Genomic DNA, 26328 nt, shown 5'->3' with positions numbered 1-26328 from the left:
TTGGTGATAACCATTACAGGAATTAGATCCACAATATTTTTGTTCTCATAATGTTCTCCATTTTTAACTGGAAATAAAAAGAAGAAATTCAGAGGGCATCAGCAAAACCAAACATGTTTCCGTCTTCTGTTCTCATCCTTAATTTGTTTCTTTGGAAGAAAGAGGGACACAGATGAAAACCAGCCATTTTTTGCCCTGTGATCTCTTTAACAAGGCCCAGCAGGAAGATACTATTCATGCTGCTGGCCAGTTAGAAGAACTCTCATTAAATCATGTAACTGTCCTGTGGTTTACAGCTGGTTTGTGGATGAAAACTGATCACTGCTGATTAGGTTTTTAGCCAATAGAAGTTTAAGAGATGTGTGGAATCTTGTAAATTGTACAGCCCAGTACAATTGTTGGCACAGTCATGTAAAAGGAACAAGATGGGACATTTAAGTAAAACAAACTTGTCTTGTTTAGATAATAATACTTACATCTCCTTCAAGGCTGAGCTTACTTAAAATTTCATGAACAGTGGACATCTTGAAAGAATGCTGGAGGAAGAGAAAAAAAAGACAAAGTAGATTTAAATATACTTATAGTTACATCAGTGTGTTCCAGCAGTCTTGAAGCACTGCAGCACTTCAAGTGACACAGTCCAGTGGATCTGCTAATACCAAGCAGGAAAGAAGATTTAAGAGTTTCCAAGCCACACCACCATTATTAATGCAACAAGAGGTCTTCATTCCATTGTACAATAAAAATTCCTTAAACAAGCATTTCTTCTGCATTTTAAATACTCAAACAGGAATCTGAGAAATCTCTGCCTCAGAAACAGAGCTGCCTAAGATGACAACTCAATACCAGGAAAATAATTCAGAAACATTATAGCTTGGTCCAGCTCAAAGTCAAAGAACAGCAAAGAGTAGTAGCATTTAAAGCACACACCCAGTTCCTCAAGTACTCAGGAAATGCAGTGGAATTATTTCTTTTCTTGTAGGCATTTTACAAAATCATAACCCTGTTTAATCTTTAACCCTGGATGCTGTGTCTTGTGGTTTTGTTGTAGCTCTCCAGAACAGACACCACTTAGTAACACGATTATCAGAGATGAGGTAAGGACTATCTTAAAATGGTAGCTCCAAAAAAGAAGAGCCATTGTGGCATGTTAATCAATATCAGTGTTCCATTGCCACAACCTGAATAACATCTTCCTTGTATATGGAAAACAACAGGGAAAATCCCAGCCTGAGAATGAATTATATACATGGCAGAAATAAACACTGATGTTATAAACTGAGGTTACAATACTTTACCTTTTTTCAACTCTGGATTCTGTTCAGGGAGTGTGCCAGAGCTGTATCACTGTTTTAGTTAAAGAGTCTCTCAGGGGAAGTTTTTTCCAAAGGTTGTAAGCCAGGGGCAATATGTAAAAGGCTTGATGCATTCCCAAAACCCTGTTCTCAAATTTCTCTATGTAAAGGACAGACATTGCTACACACACTGCTACCCAGTCACCCAGGATGGCTGTTGAAATGAAAGTTTTTTTCCCAGGACCTCTACAGTCCAGCTGCAGAGAGCATTATCAAACAGGGAAACTGGTTTAGGAGAGGACAGGAAAAAGGGCAGCAGCACCTCAAAACCAGAGACGTTCCACTAGCTGGTAAGTGAGCCCGATACCAAAATTTCCCTGCTTTCAGCTGGGTGCCACGCCCTTCATTTCACACTGTCACCGGTTCCCCAGGCCAGCCCTTGGCTCCATGCCCCCCAGACAACTCCCAGCTATTGTGCAGCCAGGGCTGGCTATGTTCTCTCATCTGGCTTTCAGATGGCTTTTAATCCTCCATCAGTCACCTTTCTGATAGGATGGGGTTTCCTCAGCAGCAGCCACCCAGGCCAATTGCCCAGAGAAACCAATCTCCTCTCCATCAATGAGCAATTAAGAGCTTGGAGAACCAGAAAAGTTTGAAATAGTTTCTTGATAATAGTGATCTGGTTAAAACTCTAGGAAAAAGTGTTTTGTTCCTGTTGTTGTTTTGTTTGTTTGTTTTAGCTCCTGTAAGGAGAAAAGCTAAGAAAGCTTTACATTTGGCAAAAATAGCTAGTGCTACGGGAATAAAACACAGCAGCAAAATCACAGTACATTTGTAGTTTTAACTCCTGTTATCTCACATTTCCTCACTTAGAACACAGAAAGAGAGTCTTCCATCTTCTGAAACAATCTAGTTCTAAGTAACAAAAGCAACTTTATTTCGACAAAAAATAAGATTCCAGGGGAAGAAAAATAACAAGAACAAAATTATAGTCATGCACTGATACATTTGAGAATAAATGTTTTTTCAGGGGTAGAATCCAACCCAGGCCTCTAAAGACAGGCTGTTACCTGCTGTTGGCATTATAAACCATGCTGGGTAGTGGGGATTGATATATATTCCTGAGTTATGAAATTCCTAATGTTTACACTTCATAAAATGAAGAGCCTCTGAGACCTTTGCACTCTGACAGTATTTCAACTATTACCAAAGATAAGCAACTAAAGTCCTTCCGTCCTTCTTGTCACAGAGAAAACATCAGTGAGAGCTGAAGAAAGCAACTGCAGCATAACCTTTCACATGAAAAAAAAACCAAAATCACTGAACAGCTTTTTGCAAGACTACTGTTTCTAAATCAATTAAAAACCACACTGAATCAGGTTTGTTGGAACAAAGCACTTGATCAGAATCCAGGAACAAAACACACCCTCACATAGAGCTGGAACTCCAGGTTCATATCACCAGAACACAGCAATGCTATAGCAACTGATTGCCCATCAACTGCAAGCTGGCAGAAGGAAAAAAAAGGGAGTTCTTGCAAGAATCCTTACAGAGAGATATTTTTTTACCCAGAGACCAAACACAGCTCTTGTCACACCCTGTTCTGTAAAGCAGGGTATTTGTGAACAGACTCTCACTGTTCTCTGATGGACTGATTTTATCTGATGTCGTTTTGACAAGTCCTGGATGGGTTTGAACATGTAAAGAGAAAATACTTGCACTAGCCTGTTCTTCCTTACACTGGAAAGTAATCAAGTTTTACCTTCCAGCTGTAAACTAATACTTCAATACCTTAAGGCAAGTTTCTACAACCAATTTCTAAATGCACATTACACAATCCTGAATCATATTATTCTGCTAAAACAGATGGCATGTTTTGACCTCAGCCTTCCCAGAAGGCACTGGTTTACAGCTCTGTTATTATAGTGGCCCAGTCTCTATTCACCAACTGATCCCTGAAACTCTTTGGAAACAGAAGAATGTGTTTAAAAGCGGCCCCATATCTTGATTTCCAGGGCCAGCTCACACACATTATGGAAAATCCCCCTGTGGTCCATGGAAAAGTTTCAGGTAGGCACAAACAACTGCATTGCTCAATAAGCAGAATTAGCATTTTAAGAAGCACTTATTATACTAGGGAGAGATATGAGCAAAGGGTGTTCCCAGACATCTGAGCCAAGCAAACGGCATCCCTGGAATGAGAGAATGGAAACTCTTCCACTTGGAGCACATTTGTGTCCACAAACTAGGACAAGCCTGTTAACAGAGGTGAGGGAGAGTGAAGAAGACCTGCAGCATCTATTGTAAATGAAACAAGGGCTCCAAATAATTCATATATATACAGTGCTAAGCAGGAGTACAAATAGGCCAGGCTGCATCTCCCCAAATCACCCAATAAGGTTTAGCACATAACTTAAAGCCACTATTTGGAGAAAAAAAAATCTTATTTAAAGAAAAGCATTTCAAAATCCATTAAACTGCACTACCACAAACATTCTTGAACCATTTTCTTCCACAGACATTGCAAATAACCCAGGAAGTTCCATTCCAGGAAGATACCATGCACATACAAAATTAAGGACTTTTGTTTCTTCAAACTCAAGTTATTCTCATTTTTGAGACTTTACAAGAAAACCTCTTTGGGTTTGGGTTTTTTTTTGGTTCGTCAAGGCAGACTACACCAAATATTGGCCAATGGAAACTCTATGCACTAGGGCTGTTTATGAAACCAGCTCTAGGAGCAGAGGGCAGACACAGGGATGAATCACTCAAGGGCACACTGGTTCCAGTCTTTCACTCTTGACCTGTACATCGGGGTCTGCACTTCTGTGCAGATAAAGCATTTGAATATGAACATAAGAACTAATGTTAAACAGAAGTAAAAGTAAAGTACAGCTGCTTATATATTTCTACGTGACTATGCTGAAATCATTTCACTTCTCGTTCAGTTAAAATACCTGTCAACATTCCTCTACCCTACTTCCCCTCCTCACTCGAGGGGGAAGTGGTGGCCAGCAGCAGGATCTCTGCAATTCTGCTCAGGGCCGGGCAGGGTGGGAGGCAGAGCCACGCCCAGGGCTGGCCGTGCGCGCCGGGAGGCGCACGGGGCTCCGCGGCCATCGCGGGAGCGCAAAGGCAACGCCCGGGGAGCGCTGCCCGCCCGGCACTGCCGCGCTGGGCTTTCCTGCTGCCGAGCCAGCGGCTGCAGCGCCTCCGGCAGCCGCGGCCGCGCCCTGCGCCAGAAGGGAAGGGGAGGGAAGGGAACCGAAGGGGCCGCTGCCCCTGGCGGGCTCGGGGTTCCGCCGTGCCTGCGAGAGCAACTACAGCCTCGCTCCAACTGAATAAACAGCGCCTGGCTGGCCGCCACCGCTTCTCTGCAAGCCTCCGCACCGAGAAACGACCTTACAGTACTATGGTCAAGCCAGCCGAGCCTTTGTGTACCTTAACGACGAGAATAAATTACTATCTGGGGAAGTTTGGGACCGGTTCCGCTTTCCTGAGCGCTGTCGCCACACCACCCAGAGTTGCTGCGAGGCGCACGAAGCTTCCCGAGGGCTGCCTCGCCCGCGGCCCCACCGTCCCAACCGAGCACAGAAAAGTAACAGGCGGGCAGGGCCAGAAAAGTGGAACCGAGCACAGAAAAGTGACAGGCGGGCAGGGCCGGAGGAAGAGGAGCGGGGCGCGGGGAGGGCGGCGGCCGCCGCAGCCGCCGCCCCGCTCCGCATCCTGCCCGCTCCGCTCCCGCCGCAGCCGCGGCTGCCGCGGCGCGACCCCCGCCCGCAGCCCGGCCCCGCGGCGCTGCCGCCTCCCCCGCTCCCGCTGCGCTGCCGGGGCCGCGCTGCCGCCTCGGGCTCACCTGGCTGGGGCGGGCCGGGCGGCTCTGGCGGCGATTCGGGCGGCTCTGGCAGCAGCTGGGGCCCGCGGCAGCCCGGGCGGGGTTTTGTAGGGCCGGGCGGGCCCTCCCCGCCCCGGCGCCCCCCCGGCACGGCGCTGACTCACCCGGCCGCGCCCGACTCCAACGCAGGACGGGGACGGGGTGGGCAAGGGTAGGGCAGCAGCGGCCTCTCCCTTCGCACCCGTGCCCTGCCGGACGCCCAGAGAGCTGCCGAGGTTGCGGCGACGCCGGGGGCAGCACCCTGGGCTGCAGGGGTCGGGGCTCAGCCCTCACCCCCCAGCACCGCTTTTCCACCTGGCCGCCCACCTTGCAATGCGACCCCCAGCGCCTCCGGGGAAGGCAGCCCCGTGCGCCTCTCCCAGCCCTCGCCCCAGCGTTCCCGGCGCAGCAGGTGGTTGTTTGCAGCCCGGGCTTTGGGTTCCTCAGAGCTGCACGGCTGTGACAGCGCTGGGCTCTCGGTGCAGAGCACAGCAGCCGAGTCCGGGTGCCCAGCACAGGGCCCGCACCTCGAACGCCCCCACCCCGGCAAGCCGGGCACTGAGAACTGGGCTCATCTGCAGGAAACCGAGATCCCTACAGTGTGCAGGTGGGGCCCAGCCTGCTTCCTGCAAGCCGTGCTCAGAGTTCAGGGGTATCTGAGCTGGGAGAAGCCTAAATGACATCTGACACAAGCAATAAAATCTAGAAGAATGAGACACAAGCTCTGCTCTGAGGCTGACTCATTCTCATGCTCAGATAACCCGAACAGGCCTACCACACCCAACACAAGGACAGGAAATCAAAGCTTCTCCCAGCCGGGTAGTGAAAACTCAATTATAGAGCCCAGATGTTACACTTGTAACAAAGGACAAATATAGTTTAAAAGTATTTGCAGATCTTCAGCTGGATCACTTGAGATGATGTTCCAACTCAACAGTATGAACAACTGACGTTAAATGCTGCAGAAAAAAGCAAGCACTCCCCACTCCCAATACCAGCAGTTATTCCTGTACTTTCACTGTGGTTTTCTTAATATCTGCAGGTGAATAGATGTACATCGTTCTTTCAAGACTATGTGCTCGCTCAGTCAATTGGATTCTGCAAAGAGATATTTGCCTCTGCTACTAGAAGTATTTTTTGTAGGCATAGCCAGAGATAGCAGACATGGGGTAAAAAAGTTTTAGGCTTAAGCAGGTGCATAAATAACAGCAGTGGTAAAAGCTGCAAACACAAAAGAGACAAGAACACAGGCTGAGAGACACAGGCTGTAACTGCTAATCTGTAACAAGATCAGCAGTACTAAAAGGGAGAAATATTGGGAAAACTACATTAGACTTCAAACATGGAAGCAACAGAGCAGACACATGAACTGGTCACTCCAGGAAGGTGAAAATAATGTTAATACACCTTTTCTAGTTAAACAGAAGTGACATAAAGGGAAGAGCCACAGGAAAAGGCATATCATGGAGCAGTATTTTGTCAGAAAATGCCAGTGCCAATATTGCATTAGTCTGACACATTAGCCTCGTTTTTGGAAAGGCCACTGTGGTTATTTCTCTGTGTATTAAGGAACCTGTCTTTCAAAATTAATTCCTGGCTATCCCACTTCAACCAATGTCTGTCACTAGCACTGTCACTAGTTAAATAATTTCCCCCTGCTTTTCAGATTTCTTAGAAAAAAAAAATATCACTAGCAACTTGGAAATATTATTCAGAGATCAAAAATACAGTCCTAGAAGTAACAACCATTCTGTACTGCAGTGTTCATTAGAGGTTTTAAATAGGGATATGCAGCCAGAGAGCCAATTTATCTCCTAATGGCTGCATAATCCCTGAAGGATAGGGTTTTTTAACCCCCATTTCTTGTCAAACATTCTTAATACAAAAGCATGCACACATACCCCACAACATCCTCAGCTAAAGAGAGCATTTTCAAACATATACATTGCATTTTTGTGTACAAACTGCTGAGTCACATACTAGAATTGAGGAAGAACATAATCATTCTCTAAACATTTATCTTTCAGTCCTCTACTGCAGCCTGTTTCAATTACACTACTACTTCCACTTCCTTAGAAATTCACCTTTTTAACAATTCAATACATCTTAAAATATGAAGTAGCTCATATACCACCGTTAATTTTGGCTAACTACATCTTCATACTAACAGTTTGCAAGAAGTTTGATATCAAGCAAGCTATTATTATAATCAACAGCTTCATAAATGTCTCTAACATCCAACTCAATCATCAGTTATTCAACCTCAGAATCACACACTGACCTCAGTCCAAAACAGACAGGAGCCTCTCTGAACTTATATAAACTTCAGCGACTGCTGAAGTGATTTCAAAAGAAGAAAGACTGACAATAGAAAAAAACCCAGTACATTCAGAGTCATGAAGATACAAACATACCCAAACATGTTACAAATTCCCTCAATTGCTCTCTGTATATGTAGGTCAACTGCCATCAAAGGCACTTTTCCCAGCTGGGGAATTTAAGTAGTATGAACAGCAGAAAACACAGAGTCACGCTTTTGGCAGAACAACCAAACCCTAAATACAAAGCCATTGATCTTGCCCATGGAAATATTATATATTCTTCATACCTTCATGGAAAATGTCTGTAAAACCAATGATTTAAGGAAGGCAGCATTCAGACTGAGCAAACAGGAAAGCCTTCTGTTATCTGCCAAAAAAGGAAAAGGGAATTAATTAATGGGAAAACAGCAGCTAAGTGCCTGTATCATTTTTTAAAATGAGACCTAAGCCTGTATGTCATATAGGATACTTCTGAGGATTTACCCACAACTTGGAGAGTTTGCATAGCACCTATCCCAAGGGGTTCTGGTCCATGACCACTGCTCCTAAGCACTACTGCCAGCTTTAGGCTGGAAAAAGGGCTGAGACAAGGACTGCACTTACTGCAAGCCCAGTGTCTCTGTGTCTGCCTCATGGGTATTTACTGGAAGAAATGTGCTTCAAATAATAAGTAAGGCAGTGCCAAGAATGGTTTTCAATTTGTTTTCATTGTTTGGCCCCTGCACTCCCTTAAAGTGCAGAGAAGCAGAGAAGGTGGTATTTTAAATGGCCAGCAACTTGTTCAGCTGCAATTCCCTATTTGTGACCTGGCTTCTTGCATGCTGACCACGGCAATCCAAGACAGCACACTTTGCTTGGCTGAGGCTGCAGAGAGTCCTGTGGATGGAAAAACAAATATAATTGTGCCAGCTTCCCTTTCTTCCCTTCTGACTGTTCTCTGTGATTGAGCTTCAGCCTGTAGTCTGTGGATATGCTGTAGGTTCATTTGTTCTATTTTCTCAATGAAGTTATCATTGCCAACTCCACCATTCCTTTGTTACTGCTTAATATTGTTTGATACTAATTTTATATTTTTTCCTCCCTTCTTCAATTCAATATACTATTTTCTTCTACCTCACCAACCTGATTTTTTCCTGTCATTATCTTCCTATCATATTACTGGACGCTTGATGTGCTTAACTTGAATATTCAGTGTAAGTTCCCCTCTGACCCAACCTATCTTTGCAATAACATCCTTGCATATGGGGTCACTCCAGTTGATTTTTTTCTCTCATTTCTGTCTATTTTGTTCCTCCATCTACCCAGATCTTGCTCATCTCTTTCAGGATGCTGTCTACAAATAATCAACACTGCATTAACACTGAAGGTATGAAGGACACAATTCTGTCAATATGTATTGCCTACTTAAACTTGTTGCTCCAATTAAAGGAGAGGGGAGGGATCAGGAGAAAGGACTTTCTGGTCTAGGTGTGACTGAGCCTCTATCTACTGTTGCTCCCTGATTGTGTTGCAAGAGGAGAATATTAATTCCATTCTAATAAGCATATGGATCAGGCAGACCTCTGGGTGTTGTTTTGGCGTCTTGATTATTTGTGTCTAATTTGGGAACTGCCATTATACAAATACACACAGATTTGTTATTACCTCTCATGATAATTTGCAGGTTACAAAGACAGTTAAGTATAACTTAAAAGTTGTGCTAGTTGGGTTCCCAGGGTAACACTTGGGAAGTTATTATGTCTATGGCTACAGATGAAAGGAGGAAGGACTCCTGCTTAGCACACCTACACTGCATTAGTAGAACTCTCTAAACACTGAAGAGTTGTTTTGCTAGGAGAAGGGGGGTTGTGTTCTGAACTGTTTGGCTTTTTAGGGGGGTGGAGGTAGTTTAAATATTACAGAATTGTAAGCCCACATTTTTGAAAAACAGACAGAATACCAGTATACCAATGCCAACTTTTATCTAACACAATACCAGAGAACCAGACATCTTGTTAGGTGCTTCACCTAACAACCTAAGCCCTCAGATCAACTGTATTCTGTGCACTGTCATTCCTACACCACATGCACATTCCTGCACAAATGTTATTCTCCACTCAGAATTTCATTTACTTGAAATAATCCCTTTTAAAGAACAAGACTTAATTTCTGGAATGATCTTCTGTGTTGTCCAGATCTCTAGTATTTTGTTACGTGTGTGTTCTACAAATGAAGTTATAATAGGTAATGTGGCTGGCATTGGCTGGTTCAGTGTGGGAACAGAGAGTGAATGTAGGTATAAGCAGTGTGCTTATGAACAGATCATCCAGGTTTAACACTGGCCCCTTGGGCTGCCTGCCTTGCAGTGCTGTGGTTTGCTGTATGATGCTAGACTGTTGCCTTCTGACTGATCAGGCCCCATCTTTCTACTGTTAACTCTTCAGAGAGAAGTTTAAGCATTGCATTTGCTAAAGAAAAGAAAACAACATTAATTACTTCATCAAGATACAAAAATAAATTAGACTCATCAAATAGTTTCTAGTTTATCTTCATGTTTCACAAAATTCCTGTTACCAGAAAGGTGATGTAACCTCGTTTAAGGCGTATATTTTAGCAATCAGTGTGACTGACAAAGATATGACATGTCTGACATGCCCTTAAGTTACTTCCCATGCAGAATCTCCAAGTGCCTCTCCTAAGAGCCGGACAGCAAAGGCTCTTCAGAGCTAGTAAAACATCTACCTCTCCACCAGATGGCTGCATCTTGAAGGTGACTACAAGTCTCCTTTTATATCCTTCTTTATATCCTTTTATATCCTGATACTGTTTCATCACCAGATTTCCCTTCAGCTACTTCTCAAAAATTGTCTGCTGTTCAGTTCCCCTCTTCTGCCACCTTCAAGTGTATCTGACTACAACCTTAGCCTGAAGTCTAACTTCCTGCCAACTGTTCTCTTAGTTTGAGCTCTAACTTATTTTCAAATATAGTCTTTCTCACCAGTGTAAGTAACACCACCATGCTCATTCTTTTATCTTTCCATCTCGGTGGATCCTTCAACCCCAAGCCTATTGGCACATGGAGTTTGCCCCCACAAAAAGCCAAATGCTTGAGTGACTTTGGATCCCAAATCAAGACAAGGGAATAACAAAGCAAAAGACTAGCTAAGATTATAGTTACAGTCAGAAAGAAACTCCTTTAGATACTCATAAAAGCTTAATAACAAGCAAAGCTGTCTTGGGACAGACACAGAGCCTAAATAAAGTCTCTATCATACTTAACAAAGCTCATGAAGTTTAGGTCATTGTGGTGTATCCATTGCACTGGCTGTCCACTGTTGAAGGCAAAGAACATGGAATAATTTGTGCTCTGTCAAGATGCTCAGAAGGAAGCAAACCCCTTTGTTACTCTCACCTGGCTGACACAGCTAACATGGGTCACCAAATTCAGTTGTGTTGTAGGCTTGTCCTCCTGACTTAGCCCAGGTTACTGCACCTTCTTTCCTTCTGTTTGGCATGAGAACTAGAGTAAGGCAGAGAGGTTTGCACACTAAATGACACAGAGACCCAGCCAGGAATATGCATCACGAACAAATGTAAGCCAGCAACTCGGATAACAAGTGTAGCAAAACCTAGAAAAGTAACTCTGGCATATGCTTCTGATGAGTGTTATTTGTATCTGCTCAAGTCCACTTCTAACCTCTACTGTGAATCACCAGCAGTTTGTGGTTTTTCAGGGCATCTCATAGGAGTAATCATCTAGTGACTAGCAGAGGTCTCCTAGCTACACACAAACACAGAAATGAAACACTTGCCAAACCCCTCGTACCGGTATAGGAGACTTAAATAAACTCCAGCATCTTTGCACTGAATGAAAGGAGAGCAGGATATAGAAACAGTCACTATGTGTGTAACTATGCTTCAGTGCATTTCCCAAGTCCCTGGGGACTTCCTGATGCCCTGCTTGTGAGCCAGCTGCCTTTTCATGCAAAGATCACACAGCCTGAGACAAAACCGGGACTGTAAAGCCCTGTCAGATATTCAAGTTTACTTTCTGTTCTCAGATTATCATGAATACACTCAACCACAGTTTAATGTATCTGAATCCAAGTATGATGCTGTCTTTGGTCCTAGGACTCATCCTTTAACTGGCAACCAAAAAGATCAAATCTCAAAACCAAACCCACTATGCTGAGTTCAGCTTTGTCAGTAATACCAGCACAATGCTGCTGAAATAAACAGGCTATCAGGATATATTACAACATTAAGGAGAGATTTTGAACCCATTTACATATCACAGTGCTTAAAACTACTGCCAGCTCTAAAGTATTGTTCCCCAGACAGACACCACACGGGAAAACACTGTAGAAATTATTACCAGTGCACGTAGGAGCCCCTGACATCATCCAGAGCAGAGCAGCATGAATAATAACTGCAGAGTTTTTGGCCTGTCTTGCCAAAGGACAGAAACAGCTACAAAAGATGGAAGCTGCCAAAAGTCCTCAGGGAATTTTTTCCTAGGAACAGTGTTAAAAAGCATTAAGTCTGTTGTGCTTCATTGTTTCCCATCATTATGTGCTCTTTCCACTTTAGTGACTCATAACACAAACAGTCCCATGGTTTGTATTAGTCTCCTGGCCTCTGTCAAAGTACTGGGCAGGCTGTCACACCTTCAGTATGTACCTAAGGATCCTGGGGAATAATTCTGAAAGGTTCAAGGAATCTAATTAAGCACCACCTAAACTTACTCTAAAAATGCTTACACACCAGGTTCCTATGGCAAATCCACAGTCTGCTAACTACATACTGCAAAAATTATCTCCTTGTTGTTTAACATCATGCCACGTCTGGAATGACCCAGGAAAATTAATTTTAACATCACTTAGAATGAGAAGTTCACTGAGAGAAGTCAATATACAATTTCTACAGCAATCTGGAACACAGCTGGAAATTTTCAATTAAAATCAATGATGCAGTGAAATAGCAAGAAAGGGTTTTTTTGTGGCTTGTTTCAAAACATATCAACTTTGTTTTAGTATGAAATAGCATAAACCACAGGATTTTGAGAAAATTCTTGCATTATCTGAACTTCATTATCTAAATTAGGAGCAGCTGAGGTACTAGCTGGGCATGAATGATGTCTTGCAAGACAAAGGAATGTCAAAGATTCCTAATTACACAGTACTGTCTACACTGATGTCTTTGTTGCTCTTTCAAGTGGCATCTTACGGCTTTATAGAAAAATTAAGGCAAGGAAAGTTGACTTCAAAAAGCTGTTAATTGAGTGGCTGCTACCCAGAGATTCGTTTCTGCCAGGCAGGCTAAGACTTGTTTTTCCAGGTCAGAAGCACCAGGTCTGAATTCTAAAACCAGAAATTTCTTCCTCTAATGAGTAAGAAAAAGTATATTAAAAACCTATTGTTTTAGCATGGAGTACACATAATACTTAACATTTTCACATCTGATTGCAGGTAAGCCTTCAGTAAACACTTCTACTTGAGCTGGGTAACTTTCAGTGCTGGGTCCTGCATGTCAGTAGCCAGTGCTCACATCAAGGACAGGTGAGGAGACAGAACAAAAGGCTGCAGAGCCAACACAACTAGAGATATTTTTTCAAACAACTTCTCAACACTAAGGTTTATTTTTCGAATGCTACTACCCTCCAGGAAGTTATTAATACAAGAATGAGCAGCCATTGGTGTGTATGGAGTAACTGAGTTCAGAACAGTGAGGAAAGGGCCCAGCTGGCTGATCAGCAAGGACAGACATGGAAAGCCAGCCAGCCATCACCCTCCTCTGGGGAGGGAGGCTGCACCAAAGAAAGCCTTGGCAAGGGTTTTTGCCAGTACAGAAAGTTAGAAGCCCAAATTTAAGCCACAGTGTGAAACATGCTTGAACACACACACACACACACACACACACACAGAGGAGCATGGAGCCACAGACATTCTTTAGGCCAAATAAATGTGTACAACACTTTATTGACTCAGTTGGTCTGGGCTGGTAGAAAACCTATAAATGGAAGACAATGTATATCATGTGAATTATTTTCCCTGCATAGGACAGGAAACAAACTTATTTATTCATGTATCCACATGCAAATTTTTTTCTTGATATTTAAACAACCAAAGAGGCTGGTGACAGGTCTACTGACCCACAAGATGCTTCTCCAGAGACAGCAACAGTGTCAGTACAAAATTCTCTTTAGGTTTCTCAACCTCCACGTGCTACTTTTGCACTAAAGTCACTCTAATCAATCTCACTGTGCATTCTGCTTCTGTTACTTACCAACAAGCTGAAGAATTTCAACTGTGATGCGAGCACTTGTTAATTTACATATGGTTACAAAAGCTGCTGCAAGTAGCATGTGCAGCTTTGCAGTAACTATACCTCCTTTTAATTTCATTATTTCTGCTATAAACAAAGAATATCCAGAGAGCTGCACAAGGTTACTGTCCTCCTGTCAGTCAAGGGAACAGAACTGCAATTAACTGCAAGGTTCTGAAATAAATAGGTTTTGACTGCTGAGGTAGCTTTTAACTACAAGACCTGCCTCAACCATGGGCTTCTGACAGTTCTTTCCTCCCCTCTTTTTTTAAGCTCAAATTTAATCCAATCATTAAAATATTTGTTGAAGTGCTCTGTCTGCTTGGCAGCATAATCCACACCACAGAGTGATGGGTGACTTATTTCAGCAGGAATTTTTTTTCCATTCCTCCTGTTTTTTTTTTTTTTTGTTGTTGTTTGTTTGTTGTTTTTTTTTAGTTGTTTGTACAAAGATTTGGTAGGTGGAGCTTTTCAATAAATTGCAGCAGACCTGGCACAGGGTGGCACTCATGCTGTTCACTCAAATATAGGACAAACAAATGTTAAAGATAAAATTATGAAAAAACAGGAGTTTACAACCTTTTCAAGGTTGCATTATTCCAAATCATGATTCCAAATTTTGTTTTTAGTGATGAAATTAAATTTTAAACAAGTATTCTAATTTTATTTATGATGCTTTAAAATAGTTTCTGAAAAATACTCCAGAAGCATTGATCTCAGCATGAATTTGACTACACTGACTTTTAACATGGGTATTTCTAAATTTATTTACAGGAAATCCCTACATTGTTCTCTCTATGCTAAAGTATATCAGAAGAACTGACATGGGAAGAAGCAAGAGAACTTCAGTAAGAAAGGCTATGCTGCACCATTCCTTTGAAACCATAGCAGAATGCACTGCAGCAGCAGCTGTGGCAGCAGCAAACCTTAGACAGAAGAGAGTGCCAGAGCAAGACTTTCTGTTAGATTTGTTTGGGAAAACAGCTGAACTCTCAGGTACAGATGCACCCTCACATCAGGGAATTCTAGCAACATAAATTCCAGCTGAGAATATGTGCTGCCAGCAACTGACTCTGTGCCTGGATATAGAATTCAACACTTTTCCCTTCAGTTTTAGGTCTGAAAAAGCACTAGAATGGTCATTACCTTTCTTTTTTTCCACAGCTGATTGCCTAAATGTACTTGCACATGTACCTACATACAAACTCTGAAAGTCTATTTTGAGATCACAAAAAGGCTTTTAAAGGAAATGCCCACACATTCTGTGTTTGTACAGAGGATGGGTATTCTAACCCTTTGACCTCCCCAGGAACACCTTTAGTACCTGTGGAATACATGGGAAAGTCTTCATTTGGCATTACTTTATCATCTTTACTGCTGTTTTATGGAGGAATTCATGAGCTCCTTTTCTACCTGAACATACATATCTAACTGTTCTCACAGTGCTCACACAGTGCAGTGCTAGTGAATGACTGACCACATTTAGATAATGTTATCAGCATCCTTGGGTATCACAGAGTCTCATGTTTGTTATTTCTCTGAAGGCATTAGCTCCTAGAAAACTGAAATTATGCAAAAATTCAGGACTGTGTGGACAAGGCAATGGTGGGGAATGGACAGGGAGTCTATAGGTGTCACTTCTAAGTAAAATTTCAAAAGTACAATTTCAATTACATGCCCTTGAGTATCAAAAGGCTTGAAACACTCAGAAGTACTTCAAGGTTTACTAAAACCTACAGCTATTTTAAAACTCTAGATTAACTTTGTTAAAGGTTCCTGATTATATCTGCCATGGTAGAACTTGCTCTTTTCTTTCTTCCCAAACTGCATTCACTTGGCAGTAAGTGAGAAATGAGAGGCTTGTGGTACGTGCTTTTCTTGAGGCACAGGCAAGTAAGGTGACATTCCTGGCCAATCATGCTGCCATACAATGGAGGAATCTCATGCACAGGTGAAAAACTGCTGAGCAAAGTACCTCTAAATAAATCCCAGTGCAACTGAAATGTATTCATGCATGTTTTGGAACAGCTGGCTCTGTGCACTGCAGTGGGAGCGGCCCCGTCAAGCTGAAGGAAGCAAAGAGGCCAATTAGATTTTATAGCTTTGGTCAACACCAGGATCCTTTTCCTTCTGGCTCCTCTCAACAAGGACATTGCCCATTTCAAGAAATAAAGAAATACTTTTCCTCTATTAGGGCTATCAAAAATAGGAAATGCACACTTGTAAAAATGTGCTGTGAATACTCAGAAGGATGTGGCTGCTGCACTTCAAGAATCAGAGAAGATGTCACTAGGGTCTGTAACAGCCCCTCCCTTCCCCACATAGTTACTCCTACCTTATGTTTTTTTAATACTGATTTTCAAGTGACACTCTTCTAATATTTATTGAAATATTTTAGTCACAAACAATAACAAGACTGTTTTCTCTACTACCTCTACAAAGCTGCCATGCTGTCTTGGGGAAAAATGGGGCTTTTTTTTTTTTTCACTGTTAAGCAGTAGCATCAATACTGAGAAATGCCCTGAAGGCTGCACTAGGACTGCTACTATGTAATAATCATTACACTAAATTATTCTACATTTTAAAAATTGGCAGTATATTTTATTCCATAAAACCAACAAAAAATCCCTCAGCAAATTATATCACAATGTCTCCTCAGTCCTACAGCAAGATGGGGACTAGCTCACCCTTCAGACACAGCCATGAATAAGAGCACCCTGAGATTATCTACAGACCTTCATAAGGCTCAGAATGGCTAAGAAGGGCATAATTCAAATGCTTTATGCTTAAATAGACTGTCACCTTGCCATCAAAGGCATTTTCTGGCATTGAGAAGGAAATTTAATTTGAGATTTATAATACAGCAATGTATTTTTGAAAACCTTTTCGTGCAATGATTTGGATATACAGAAACAGAATTTGAACTTGCAAATAAACTTTAAGAATCTCTGTAGAAAAAAGCATTTCAAGAGCAACTAAAAAAAAAAAGGTGAATATATTTTTAGTACAGAGAAATTTAACATACCAAGCAATTACAGTATTTCTGGGAAGGACTGTACCCACACTATAGGAAACAACATATTTCATTAAGAAAGAAAAAGCTTAGATATAACTTCTCAGAGAAGCATCTGAGAAAGTTATACATGCAGACTTCAACAGGGGGACAGACTGAAAATGGTGCAACTTCTAGCAGTAGAACTAGAAGCAAGCTTAAATGCAGGTCAGCACTAAGCATTTTGAAAGACTACACCTGACCTGACTTTTATCTTCTTTTGGAAACAAGCTGCTATTTAAAACACAGGGCAAAAAAATCAGAAGCAAAAGAAATACCTGTTCAAATGGCTCAATAACTGCTACTGAACCTCACAGCATGGAGGTGGGCAGAGTCCCTTGCTTCTGGCATTTCCCACCTTCCAGCACCAGAATGGATGAGTGGTCACTTGGTCCCAAGTTCTCTGTGCTTCCAGCTGCTAGGCTACATCAGAAGAACAGAAAAAATGCAGCAAATCTGTCCTGATGTATTTGACATAGACAGCTTCTACTGCATTCCTAAAAGTGTTTGCAGTCAGACAGAAAAGGTGAAGAGATTTAGCCAGTCACATATTAGAATGGAAGCAGTTTATCAGTGCATAGTGCAAATGACATCTAAAAATTCTCATTACAACAGAAATGAGGAAAAGTCAGATTTCACAGCCAATAACCCACTCACACTAACATAATGAGCTGATAAATTTTTTTGCATACAGACCAACGAATCGCCTCAAATGCTAGGTCACATCATCTCCTCCAGTCCTCCAAAACTAACTTCAAACTGTCTGAACACGATACAAAGCCAGTTTCATCTCCTGATGAACACCAGTGAATGGGGAGAACCAGACATCCATCAGTGATCTCACACAGCATGGAACACCTCAGAGACCTTCCTCCATTTCGGGTGGCTTGTAGCTCAAAGCTGAACCAGGACAGCAGTTCATGGACAGAGCTTCTCAGGGTCTGGCACTACTCAGTATTTTTGTCTCAGCTGGATAATGTGACCAAATCAATTTTCTTGAGTTTGCAGATGACACCAAATAGGCAGAAGAGGGAGGCAGAGGGGACAGATATGCCACTCTCCAGAGAGACTTGGACAGCCTGCACAACCAGGCCAACGAGAATTGCAGGAGCCTTAGCAGAGATGAAGCCCTGCACCCACAATGCAACAATGCCAAGCAGCAGCACAGGCTGCTCCATTGCAGTTCTACAACTAGAACACTACAATTAATAATATACCAGTGTAAGGTAAAAGGCATAGAGACAGATAAACAGACCATACATTTCTATCTCATGAAACTGCATTAGGAAACTAAATTCCATACAAGTCTGGCAAAAAGTTTTATATATACAAACTGAAAAGTGCCTTGAATCCCCCAGAGCCAGTTATCTGGGAAAATGACTCACAGCTAAAATATTCCTACTATGAGAAGTCTCTAAGGGCATTCAGGATTTTAAATCAGAACTATTTGTAAATTGCAAACACAAGTTCAGCTTATCAATAGCTTAATAGTGCAGATAAAACAAGCAGTGGTCCAAAAAAAGAATAAACAATAACTGAATAAATATATCTAACAGTTGGAAAAAGCCACATCAGAAAATGCTTTGTATTTCACAAAGATGTTTTTAATATACATTCATTATTGAAGCCTGATTAAAAAAAAAAAATACCTACTTTCAGGATTTTTTAGCAGGTATACTCCAGTAAACAATTTTTTTTATTTTTACCCTCATGACATTAAAACATGTCCTATCAAGTCCCAGTGAGCAGAAGAATGCCTGATCAGATGTGTGTACTTGGTAACTTCCTCAGTCCAAACAAAAGACTTGGAAGAACACCTTTAAGACCTCTGTTTTTTGTGATAGCAGTTTAAACATGCAAAAATGCAGCTCTCCTGTTATTATTTTACTTCTTTAGCTGTACTTTTAAGTCTTCCAATGGAAATTTATGGCCCTTACTATTCAAATAAACACAGCTTTTGTCCTTCATTTGTTACACCATTCTAAAAATGTATTTTTCTGAGTTATTTAAAAGTCAGTAGACACCGTGTGTAGATAATTAAATACAAGTTGTATACACAATGCATGAAGTACAATGTATCTTTAAAATATGAGAGAACAAAAATCTGTAGTGAATCTGGAAGAACTGGGAAAGCTGAAAAGCTATTTTTCTCACTACACGGTATTAGAGATTGTTGTCAGCCACTGCTTCACTTTTCAAGATGCAGCTTTTCTATAAAAACCATCAGACCAACAGAAGATACTCTGCTTTCCATAACCAGCCAAGTGGCTGCAGCCATATCCTTTTTTCCTCCGACTGATTTTGAGATTTTCACTTGAAACATGCCCCCTGAGATACCAAGGGTTAAAGGTTTAGAGAACGCTTCAGCTATTGGAGCCATTTCCCCTGCCAGCTTGCTCTGGCTCCTCTGAAGCTGCAAGAAACCTCAGATTTTTTGTGTCTTCTTGTTCTTCTCCAGGCTTATTCCTACTTCAGTTGCATTTTGTTGAATTTAGTTTTCCACTTTTGCTTCACTTTTCTTTGCTTGCAGAAATTCTTCCCCAGCTTCTTTGGAGCCACACCTTCATTTCTAACAGACTTAGCTGGCTTGCCTTTTGTTTCCATAGCTACTGGCCTTCCCTCATGGGGTGTGTCCGACTGTCCTTTTACCCCAGCCATCTACACACACAAGGGGAGAGAATTGGAAAAAAAAACCAAACAAACAAACAAAAAAAAAAACCTCAGAAAACCAAACTGGAGTTACCAAAATTAATCATCTTCAATCTGTACTGAGCACAAACATACACAACTGTATTCAGACAACTGCCTTCTAACTCATGTAGTTTCAAACAGACCCACAGGACACATCTGCACTGGCACAGCTGGTCTTTAGTCACCAGTGAGTAGTGGCCAATCCTGTCTCTTCCCTGCCTATGTGCCCGGATTTCCTTCTGGCAGAAACCAAAGTGCACAAGGTAATTAGGAACGGATGCATGACAGTTTTGCCCTCATATGAAGCCAGGCTGTGGCTGAAACATGTAACTCAACCTACAAACCATCTCAGGGTGCACGAAGTAGGGCACAGTTAACACATGGCTTTTACACAAATGAGTAAGTCTCTGCTGAAGAAAAATAATGCTTGAAAATTTTCTTACTTTTAAAGGGCCAATCTATCTCAAAAATAACAGAGGTGAGAGCAGGATCTTTGGGAAATTTCTAAAGCATGATAGGCATCACTTATTCATCAACACAAATTACAAAGCAGGATGGATTCCCAAAAAAATTCTGACCCCCAAAGATGACAGATAAACTGTATCAGCTGTTCCCCATGGGACTGAAATAGGCTACTCCTAAAGTGCTGATCTGCTTTTCCATCAAGTGAGATACTGACCTTCTGTTTCCACCCTTCCCAGGGCGCAGGTGGAAAGGTGCACGGAACTCTTCCATGAATGATGTGGTAGGGCAAAGGGAGGCTGGGATCCAGGGGAACCCATGGGACTGAGAGAGTGGCAGGTACAGCAGGCAGATCACAGTGAGCTTTGTGCAAGTTATAGGATGATCTCGTGCTCTTGTCAAGAGAACTCTTGTGAATTGCAACTGAAGAATCTCCTGCAGCGTGAGTCAATAAATAAGATCCCTCCTCCAAACTAAAATGAGAAAAGTTCCAAATGAAAAATATTATTTAAATGTTTTTTGGAGTTTTTTTCTTTACTCAGAATAGTTAATACATTCTAAATGCAAAATCAGAACATCTTTAGATGTTGAGTCCCTTTAGATGTTTTACAAAAGAGACTGTACACAAGGAAGCATTAAACTGTATTGGTAAATACCTACTAATTAATGTGTTTATAATGCATTCATAATGTACTAATTTATCAACAATGTAGACTGTCATCATAGTCATATAAACACATAAGCATACACTGAAAACTATCCATGTTGGGCAAACTGTAATTCCTTAACCAGCATCTCACAAAGAACAATGCCCATATGGACACAGACACAAAGAACAGGTGAGCTTTCAACACACACAGGATTAAACAGGTTTTCAGCAAGATGAAGGTCAACCAACTGCCCATACTAAAAATCTTAGTCAAAAATCATGAACCTACAGAACTTATGAAGAACAGTAAAGCCCCTCTTTAATTTGAATGAAAAGGCTTCACACTGAGTGCAAGAAGCATGCTTCACAAAAAATGAAGACACTTGCAGGCTGAAAGCCTTGAAATAGCTACGTAAAGAAGCAGGAGAAAGGCTGCAATGCTGTACAGAGGAAGGCTGCTCTAAGTCATGGTAAGCAGAAATGAACACAGTATTATTTCTACAAATCAAGCAGAAAGACTGCCAAAACCCAAACATGAAACTCTATGTGTCAGCCCATAGATGTAATGTTAACACCTCACTCCTGTGAACTGTTTACTCAGCTCCTAAGAGAGTCCAGTTTCCTCTCTTGAAAAACTGGTTCACAAATCTCAAGTTCTTATTCTTTTGTATAATTTCTGCAAACCTTGTAATACCAAGCACATTTTACACAGTACTGCACTATGCTATGATAGACCTAATAGAACCTGTAAAATATGAATTTCTTCACGTATATGAATAAATAAAAATCAGAGTAGACAAGCATTCTACAGAAGAAACAGGAAGACCTGGGCAATGTGGCAAACAAATACAATGAACAAATGCAATACAAATACAATAGAGAACTTACTCAGACACCTTCTTCAAAATATGATGAAGTATATTTAACGAATTTGCAGGTCTGTGAAAGAAAAAAAATAGCAAAAGTAGTAACTTGCAAGGCTTGTTAGGGTTTGAAATTCATTGCTAAAAAACTTACTAAAAATACTCACTTAATCAATCCAAGTTTTTCTCTTAAAATTGCTGGAGTAATCTTTTCTAGCATAATAAGCTTTGATGTAAAAGCATCAATATGTCCTGAAAAAAGACATTCAATTAGTACACTAAAAATAAAACCAAATAAATGTAAGATCATAATTTGCAGATTTAATGCCTTTTTAGAAGGATAAAAAACTTTGCTTTTTTGGCATAGAACAGTGAAAAGTATTTATAAATGTTGCACCATAACAGAGAGTAAAATGTGCAGCTGCTTTAAGTACAGGCATCTGTACCTTGACTGTCTTTCTAAACCAAGAGATGCCTGCTTCCAGCAAACCTTACGTCTTGGGTGGAGTGTGGGACACAACCTCATCTTGCTCTGGCCTTAATCTCATCAGTCACTTTGTATCTTCTCAAGTTCATTTCACCATTATCACTTTGCTTCCTCACTGGACAGATCCCAAAAGCTGATCTTAACCAACAAATTTACTTTTACATTTAATATACTTGCTTTTCTACTCTGATCTATTGCATGACTTTCTGGGGATGCTGACCTTTGTCTCTTGATTTCCCCCCCCTTCCTCAATTGAGGAATTACAATTTACAAGTCAGGCCTAGATCATGGCAAGTTGTTAAAACTATTTATCTTTGACACCATGAGAAGCAACAATTCAAAGCTCTCCTCATTACATTTTTAAAGGCTGCCAAGGAGAGTTTAGCCCACATTTCACTTGATGAGCAATAAGGATCCACCAGCATAGCTTGGACATGGATTTGATGATGACCACACCTTGCCTTCTGGTTCTTCCCATGCTGAGGTTTCCCCAAAAATCTATTTCAGCTCCCACAAGGAGGATGAGGAAAAGGCAGCATAATAAAATACAGCCTACTCAGTGGAATTTACTGTCTTACTACAAATCAGCTCTCTTAGGAAGAGTAAATGCTTCAATTGCACAGTTTAAACTGCTAAATCAAAGCATTGCACATTCCAAGCTATCCATCATTAAGTTTATGTGTTGTGTAAGAAGACTAAGTAATAACTCTCACTTCACCAAATTAAAAAAGATGCACCAGGACAACTGATTTAGTTTAAACATGCTACATTTGTTACTTTTCTTAATATATTTGATACTTTTCTTGGTATTTTGTGCAAGACTAAGCAGCAAGATTTCGTATTCTACATTGCTGACTACAAAAAGATACTTGAAGTCTCTGTTAAAAATATAATTTAAAAAATATGTTTGAGTTCTGTATTCCTCACCAGCCTTTCCTCAAATCAGACTTCTCTACTTCTAAACACAGTGACAATATAAGTGAGAAAAAAAACAGTAATTACAAAATATCTATGAACTACTTCCATCTAGTTTATATAACTGTATCTTATATTCAAGAAGTGACTGAAAATAATTGACATGTAGTAAGTTACCCAAGACTAAGTATTTTTTTCCTACCTATTTTTCAAATGATGTTAATTTAAAAGCCAGTATTATTCCATTCACATAAGGTAAACTGCTCTTGCAGAAAGATTTGCTTAGGCACTTAATGCAAATAAGTGAATAATGGTCAGGGTAAAATGCTCCTATTAATCAGCAAAGCTTATCACAAGTTTATTTACTGCTTAGACAAGTACAAGTGCCTTATTTGGGAAGCTTGTCACAGAGATTACTGCCTTTGCAGATGCAGGATTTCCTATTTGAGCAGCAAGGGGACTTTACCAGCAAGCCAGGTGGTTTGATAGCAAGGGGAAGACAGCGCTCTATGTTTGATGATAGTATCTCTGCTTTTTTTTGTTTCGTTTAGAAGAATATCCTAAAAAAAACCTCAGCTGCTGCAGGAGGCCATGGTTACACATCTGATTTCTGTCTCAAGTCCTGTGTCATGGCAGAGCTGAGATCCTCCCTCTGTCCCACACAACAGTGCTGGACAATTATGGGGCATAGACCAAGGTCCAAAGAACTTTTCATCCATGCTTACTTGACAATACAAGAGATGGTTGAGACAGAAAATTAAGCTTTTTCAGGAGCCACAAACACCAATGCAGTTGAACAATGAAGTCTGCTACATGCTTAAAACTTAAAGGCTTAATGGTCTGATCAAGAATGCAAGTTAGTAAGATGACAGTTTTCAAACCATATTGTTCCCTACTTCCACACTCCTACTGTGAGGTAAACTTAAAAAGAGCAGTAAGTTTATGGCTTTACAAAATGTTAGATTTAAAAATTCTTTTATTATAGAACACAGCATTTCACTTAAAAGAATTCAAATTACAGCATGATTTCAGAAGCCCTCTGCCTTTCTCCTTACACTGAACAGATCACTGCAGTAGTCTTCCTATCAGGTATTGGTGACAGAGAATGAGAGATTCACCCCATTTTAAGTTGCCCATAACATCAGGTTCTCATCACCCTCAGAGAACTGTCCCTGGAGTTTCAGACAGCTTTGCTGCAGAGAGCCCTCTGAGTAAATCTGGACACTCGCAACACTGTATTTTTCACAGCTCCCTTAGGAATACAAACTGAAAGGCAGAAGTTCACAGCTACTTTGCAATATAGCAAGAGCAGAAGACTTCCCAAGTAGAATATGGTAACAACTTCCTATTAAAAACTGTGGTAGATGCTCTTTCATAGAATGGATATTTACTTCCACTTTTTTTTTTTTTTTTTTTTTTAACCTACTCTGTAAGAAACTACATGGCAGTACCAAGAATCTGCCCACAGGCCAGGAATACCCATTTACTGTGCAGGACAGTGACAACCCACAGAATCCTGTGCCTCCTCAGAGCCCACAAAAGGAGAACTCCTGTGCACCCCAGAGCTTGCTTCTGGAAAGTGTGCATCCAGGAGCTGCCAAACAAACATGACTGGAATAACCAGTACTTCTCAATCCCAAGGATCCTTTATCTCAAGCATAGGAACAGAGATGTTCTGGAGGCCAGGCCAGTGCAGCCTGCCAGTCCAGGGCACTGCCTGCTCCACAGCAGCAGGTACACAGGAGATACACAGAGGAAAGCTGTGCTAGAAGAAGAGGGCTCTGTGGCTCCTCATCTGCAAAGATGCCTGCACACTCAGCCTGCTGTCTCCTACATTCCCAAGAACCTCTATAAAAAGAGGTGGTGGCTGGATGAGCTGTCTGCAAACTCCTGTACAAGCCATACCTTCAGTTTCCTGTAACTGATGGGAGATTAGATAGTCACTCCTCCACTTTGTGTACTTTGCAAATATCAGCCCTCTCTCCACAGTTCCCTGTTTCCTCACACTGCTTGCCACTCTGGAAATGTTAATAAAATCTTTGATAATGTTTCCTATAGGAAGCCCAACTGCAGTGCAGCTCAGTATGCTGGATGTATCCTCAGTGTAAATATTCAGAATGCACTCAGAGTGCTCTGCTTGTCAGAGAGCAGCAACTCCTCTGTACTGTACATTAAGATACAGTTACAAACAGAACTCTGTACATAATTAGCTCTTCATAAGGATTTCTTTTTTAATGGAATGGAAAAACCACATCAAATACTGCTTTTAAAGTTTAAAATTAGAAACATAATTTCCATTGAATAAAGAGGGCAGACTAAGCCGTACTGTATTGGCAAATACATTAGATTTCACATTATCCTAACAATTCTGTGCTAGCTCACATAGTTTGTATGTAGAAACTGGAAAACAGAGAACCTAGCATTTCTAAAATAGCTGATTTCTAAATTCTGATGTGAGCCAACAACAGCAAAAGTGTAATTCAGCACAGAAGTGGAAAGGTTAAGCAACCACAGGCCACAACTGCTGCCATAACAACCCTAAAACCCAGATTTGTTTCTACAGAAAAAGCAAGGCAATCCCCACAGCAGAACATTTACTCACTGTACAAACAGGATTGCCCTCACAGAATATGCCAAGCATATTCTAAGAATCAACTAACCACTTTGTTGCAAATTTTCCTTTTTAAAATCTTATTAATTACAAGACAGTTGGTATCAGAAAGCTCTCCATATATTAAAATGGTTGTTAAAATAATCTGGTCACATTCTTTATATGTAGAATATTAATTTCTCTACACAACTTGTATCTCAATAGACATAAAAACTTCCCTTTTTTGTACAATGACATGAATACAGCATTTTCTACAGGACATGGATACTATTTATCTAAAACCACAGCTGGAATTTCCTCATCCAGCACCTAAGAGAAATTTTAGACAACCTACTAAAGGCAGACATGACAAAACAAAATTAGGAAGTTGAAATAAAAAAGGATATATGGAATACACCTTTAATAAATAAGTATCTCTTCTGTTATTCTACAAATACTCACACATATGCGTATTAAGCAAAAACTCAAAACATGAACTTACCAATATAAAATAAAGATTTAGAATGCAGCATACTCTGTGTCCATAGCTGGCACACTTCACTTTCTGTAAGAGCTTCAACACCATAATAGGTTTGGTACTCTAGTTTTGGCAACAGGAATATGGGAGTTGGCTGAAAAAGATAAGATAAGAGAAAAATTAGCACTCACTGTCCAAAAACCTCCACAATTTAACCACATTTTATAGTTTATAATAACCACAGTCCTCCACCATAGCTGAAGTAACAAAGACATTTCATAGATTTTGTTTGAAGATTCACAATTTATGAAATCCACAGTACAAACTTCAGAGTACAGAGACTTTATA

The 26328-nt window shown here is 41.0% G+C and overlaps 2 protein-coding genes across 8 annotated transcripts in view; both read right to left on the bottom strand.

Moving 5' to 3' along the window:
* ANXA2 (annexin A2) overlaps positions 1–17265 on the bottom strand; it is a 36150-nt gene extending 18885 nt beyond the window's left edge. Inside the window, exons 1-4 of one of the 4 annotated variants that reach the window (XM_085588189.1) lie at positions 17124–17265; positions 15769–15859; positions 7778–7857; positions 477–536 (exon numbers count right to left, since the gene is read on the bottom strand). In XM_085588189.1, the coding sequence (XP_085444315.1) occupies positions 477–536; positions 7778–7857; positions 15769–15805 (177 nt within the window). In that variant the 5' untranslated portion in view covers positions 15806–15859; positions 17124–17265. Of the gene's footprint in view, positions 1–476; positions 537–4736; positions 5033–5151; positions 5209–7777; positions 7858–15768; positions 15860–17123 lie in introns of those variants that run through there. The other 3 variants (XM_085588190.1, XM_085588191.1, XM_085588192.1) reach the window with 3 other exon arrangements.
* Positions 8289–26328, bottom strand: part of ICE2 (interactor of little elongation complex ELL subunit 2) — a 31851-nt gene continuing 13811 nt past the window's right edge. For 3 of the 4 annotated variants that reach the window (XM_085588182.1, XM_085588183.1, XM_085588184.1), the window contains 5 exons: positions 26005–26134; positions 21678–21762; positions 21536–21586; positions 20216–20471; positions 8289–19503 (listed from right to left, as the gene is read on the bottom strand). In XM_085588182.1, the coding sequence (XP_085444308.1) occupies positions 19312–19503; positions 20216–20471; positions 21536–21586; positions 21678–21762; positions 26005–26134 (714 nt within the window). In that variant the 3' untranslated portion in view covers positions 8289–19311. The remainder of the gene's footprint in view (positions 19504–20215; positions 20472–21535; positions 21587–21677; positions 21763–26004; positions 26135–26328) is intronic. The other variant, XR_014957478.1, reaches the window with a different exon arrangement.

This window comes from Lonchura striata, chromosome 10, assembly GCF_050655825.1.
Source record: "Lonchura striata isolate lonStrDom1 chromosome 10, ASM5065582v1, whole genome shotgun sequence".
Classification (NCBI taxonomy): Eukaryota; Metazoa; Chordata; class Aves; order Passeriformes; family Estrildidae; genus Lonchura; species Lonchura striata.
Note: the sequence above shows the minus strand (reverse complement) of the source record. Positions and strands in the feature narration are given on the sequence as shown.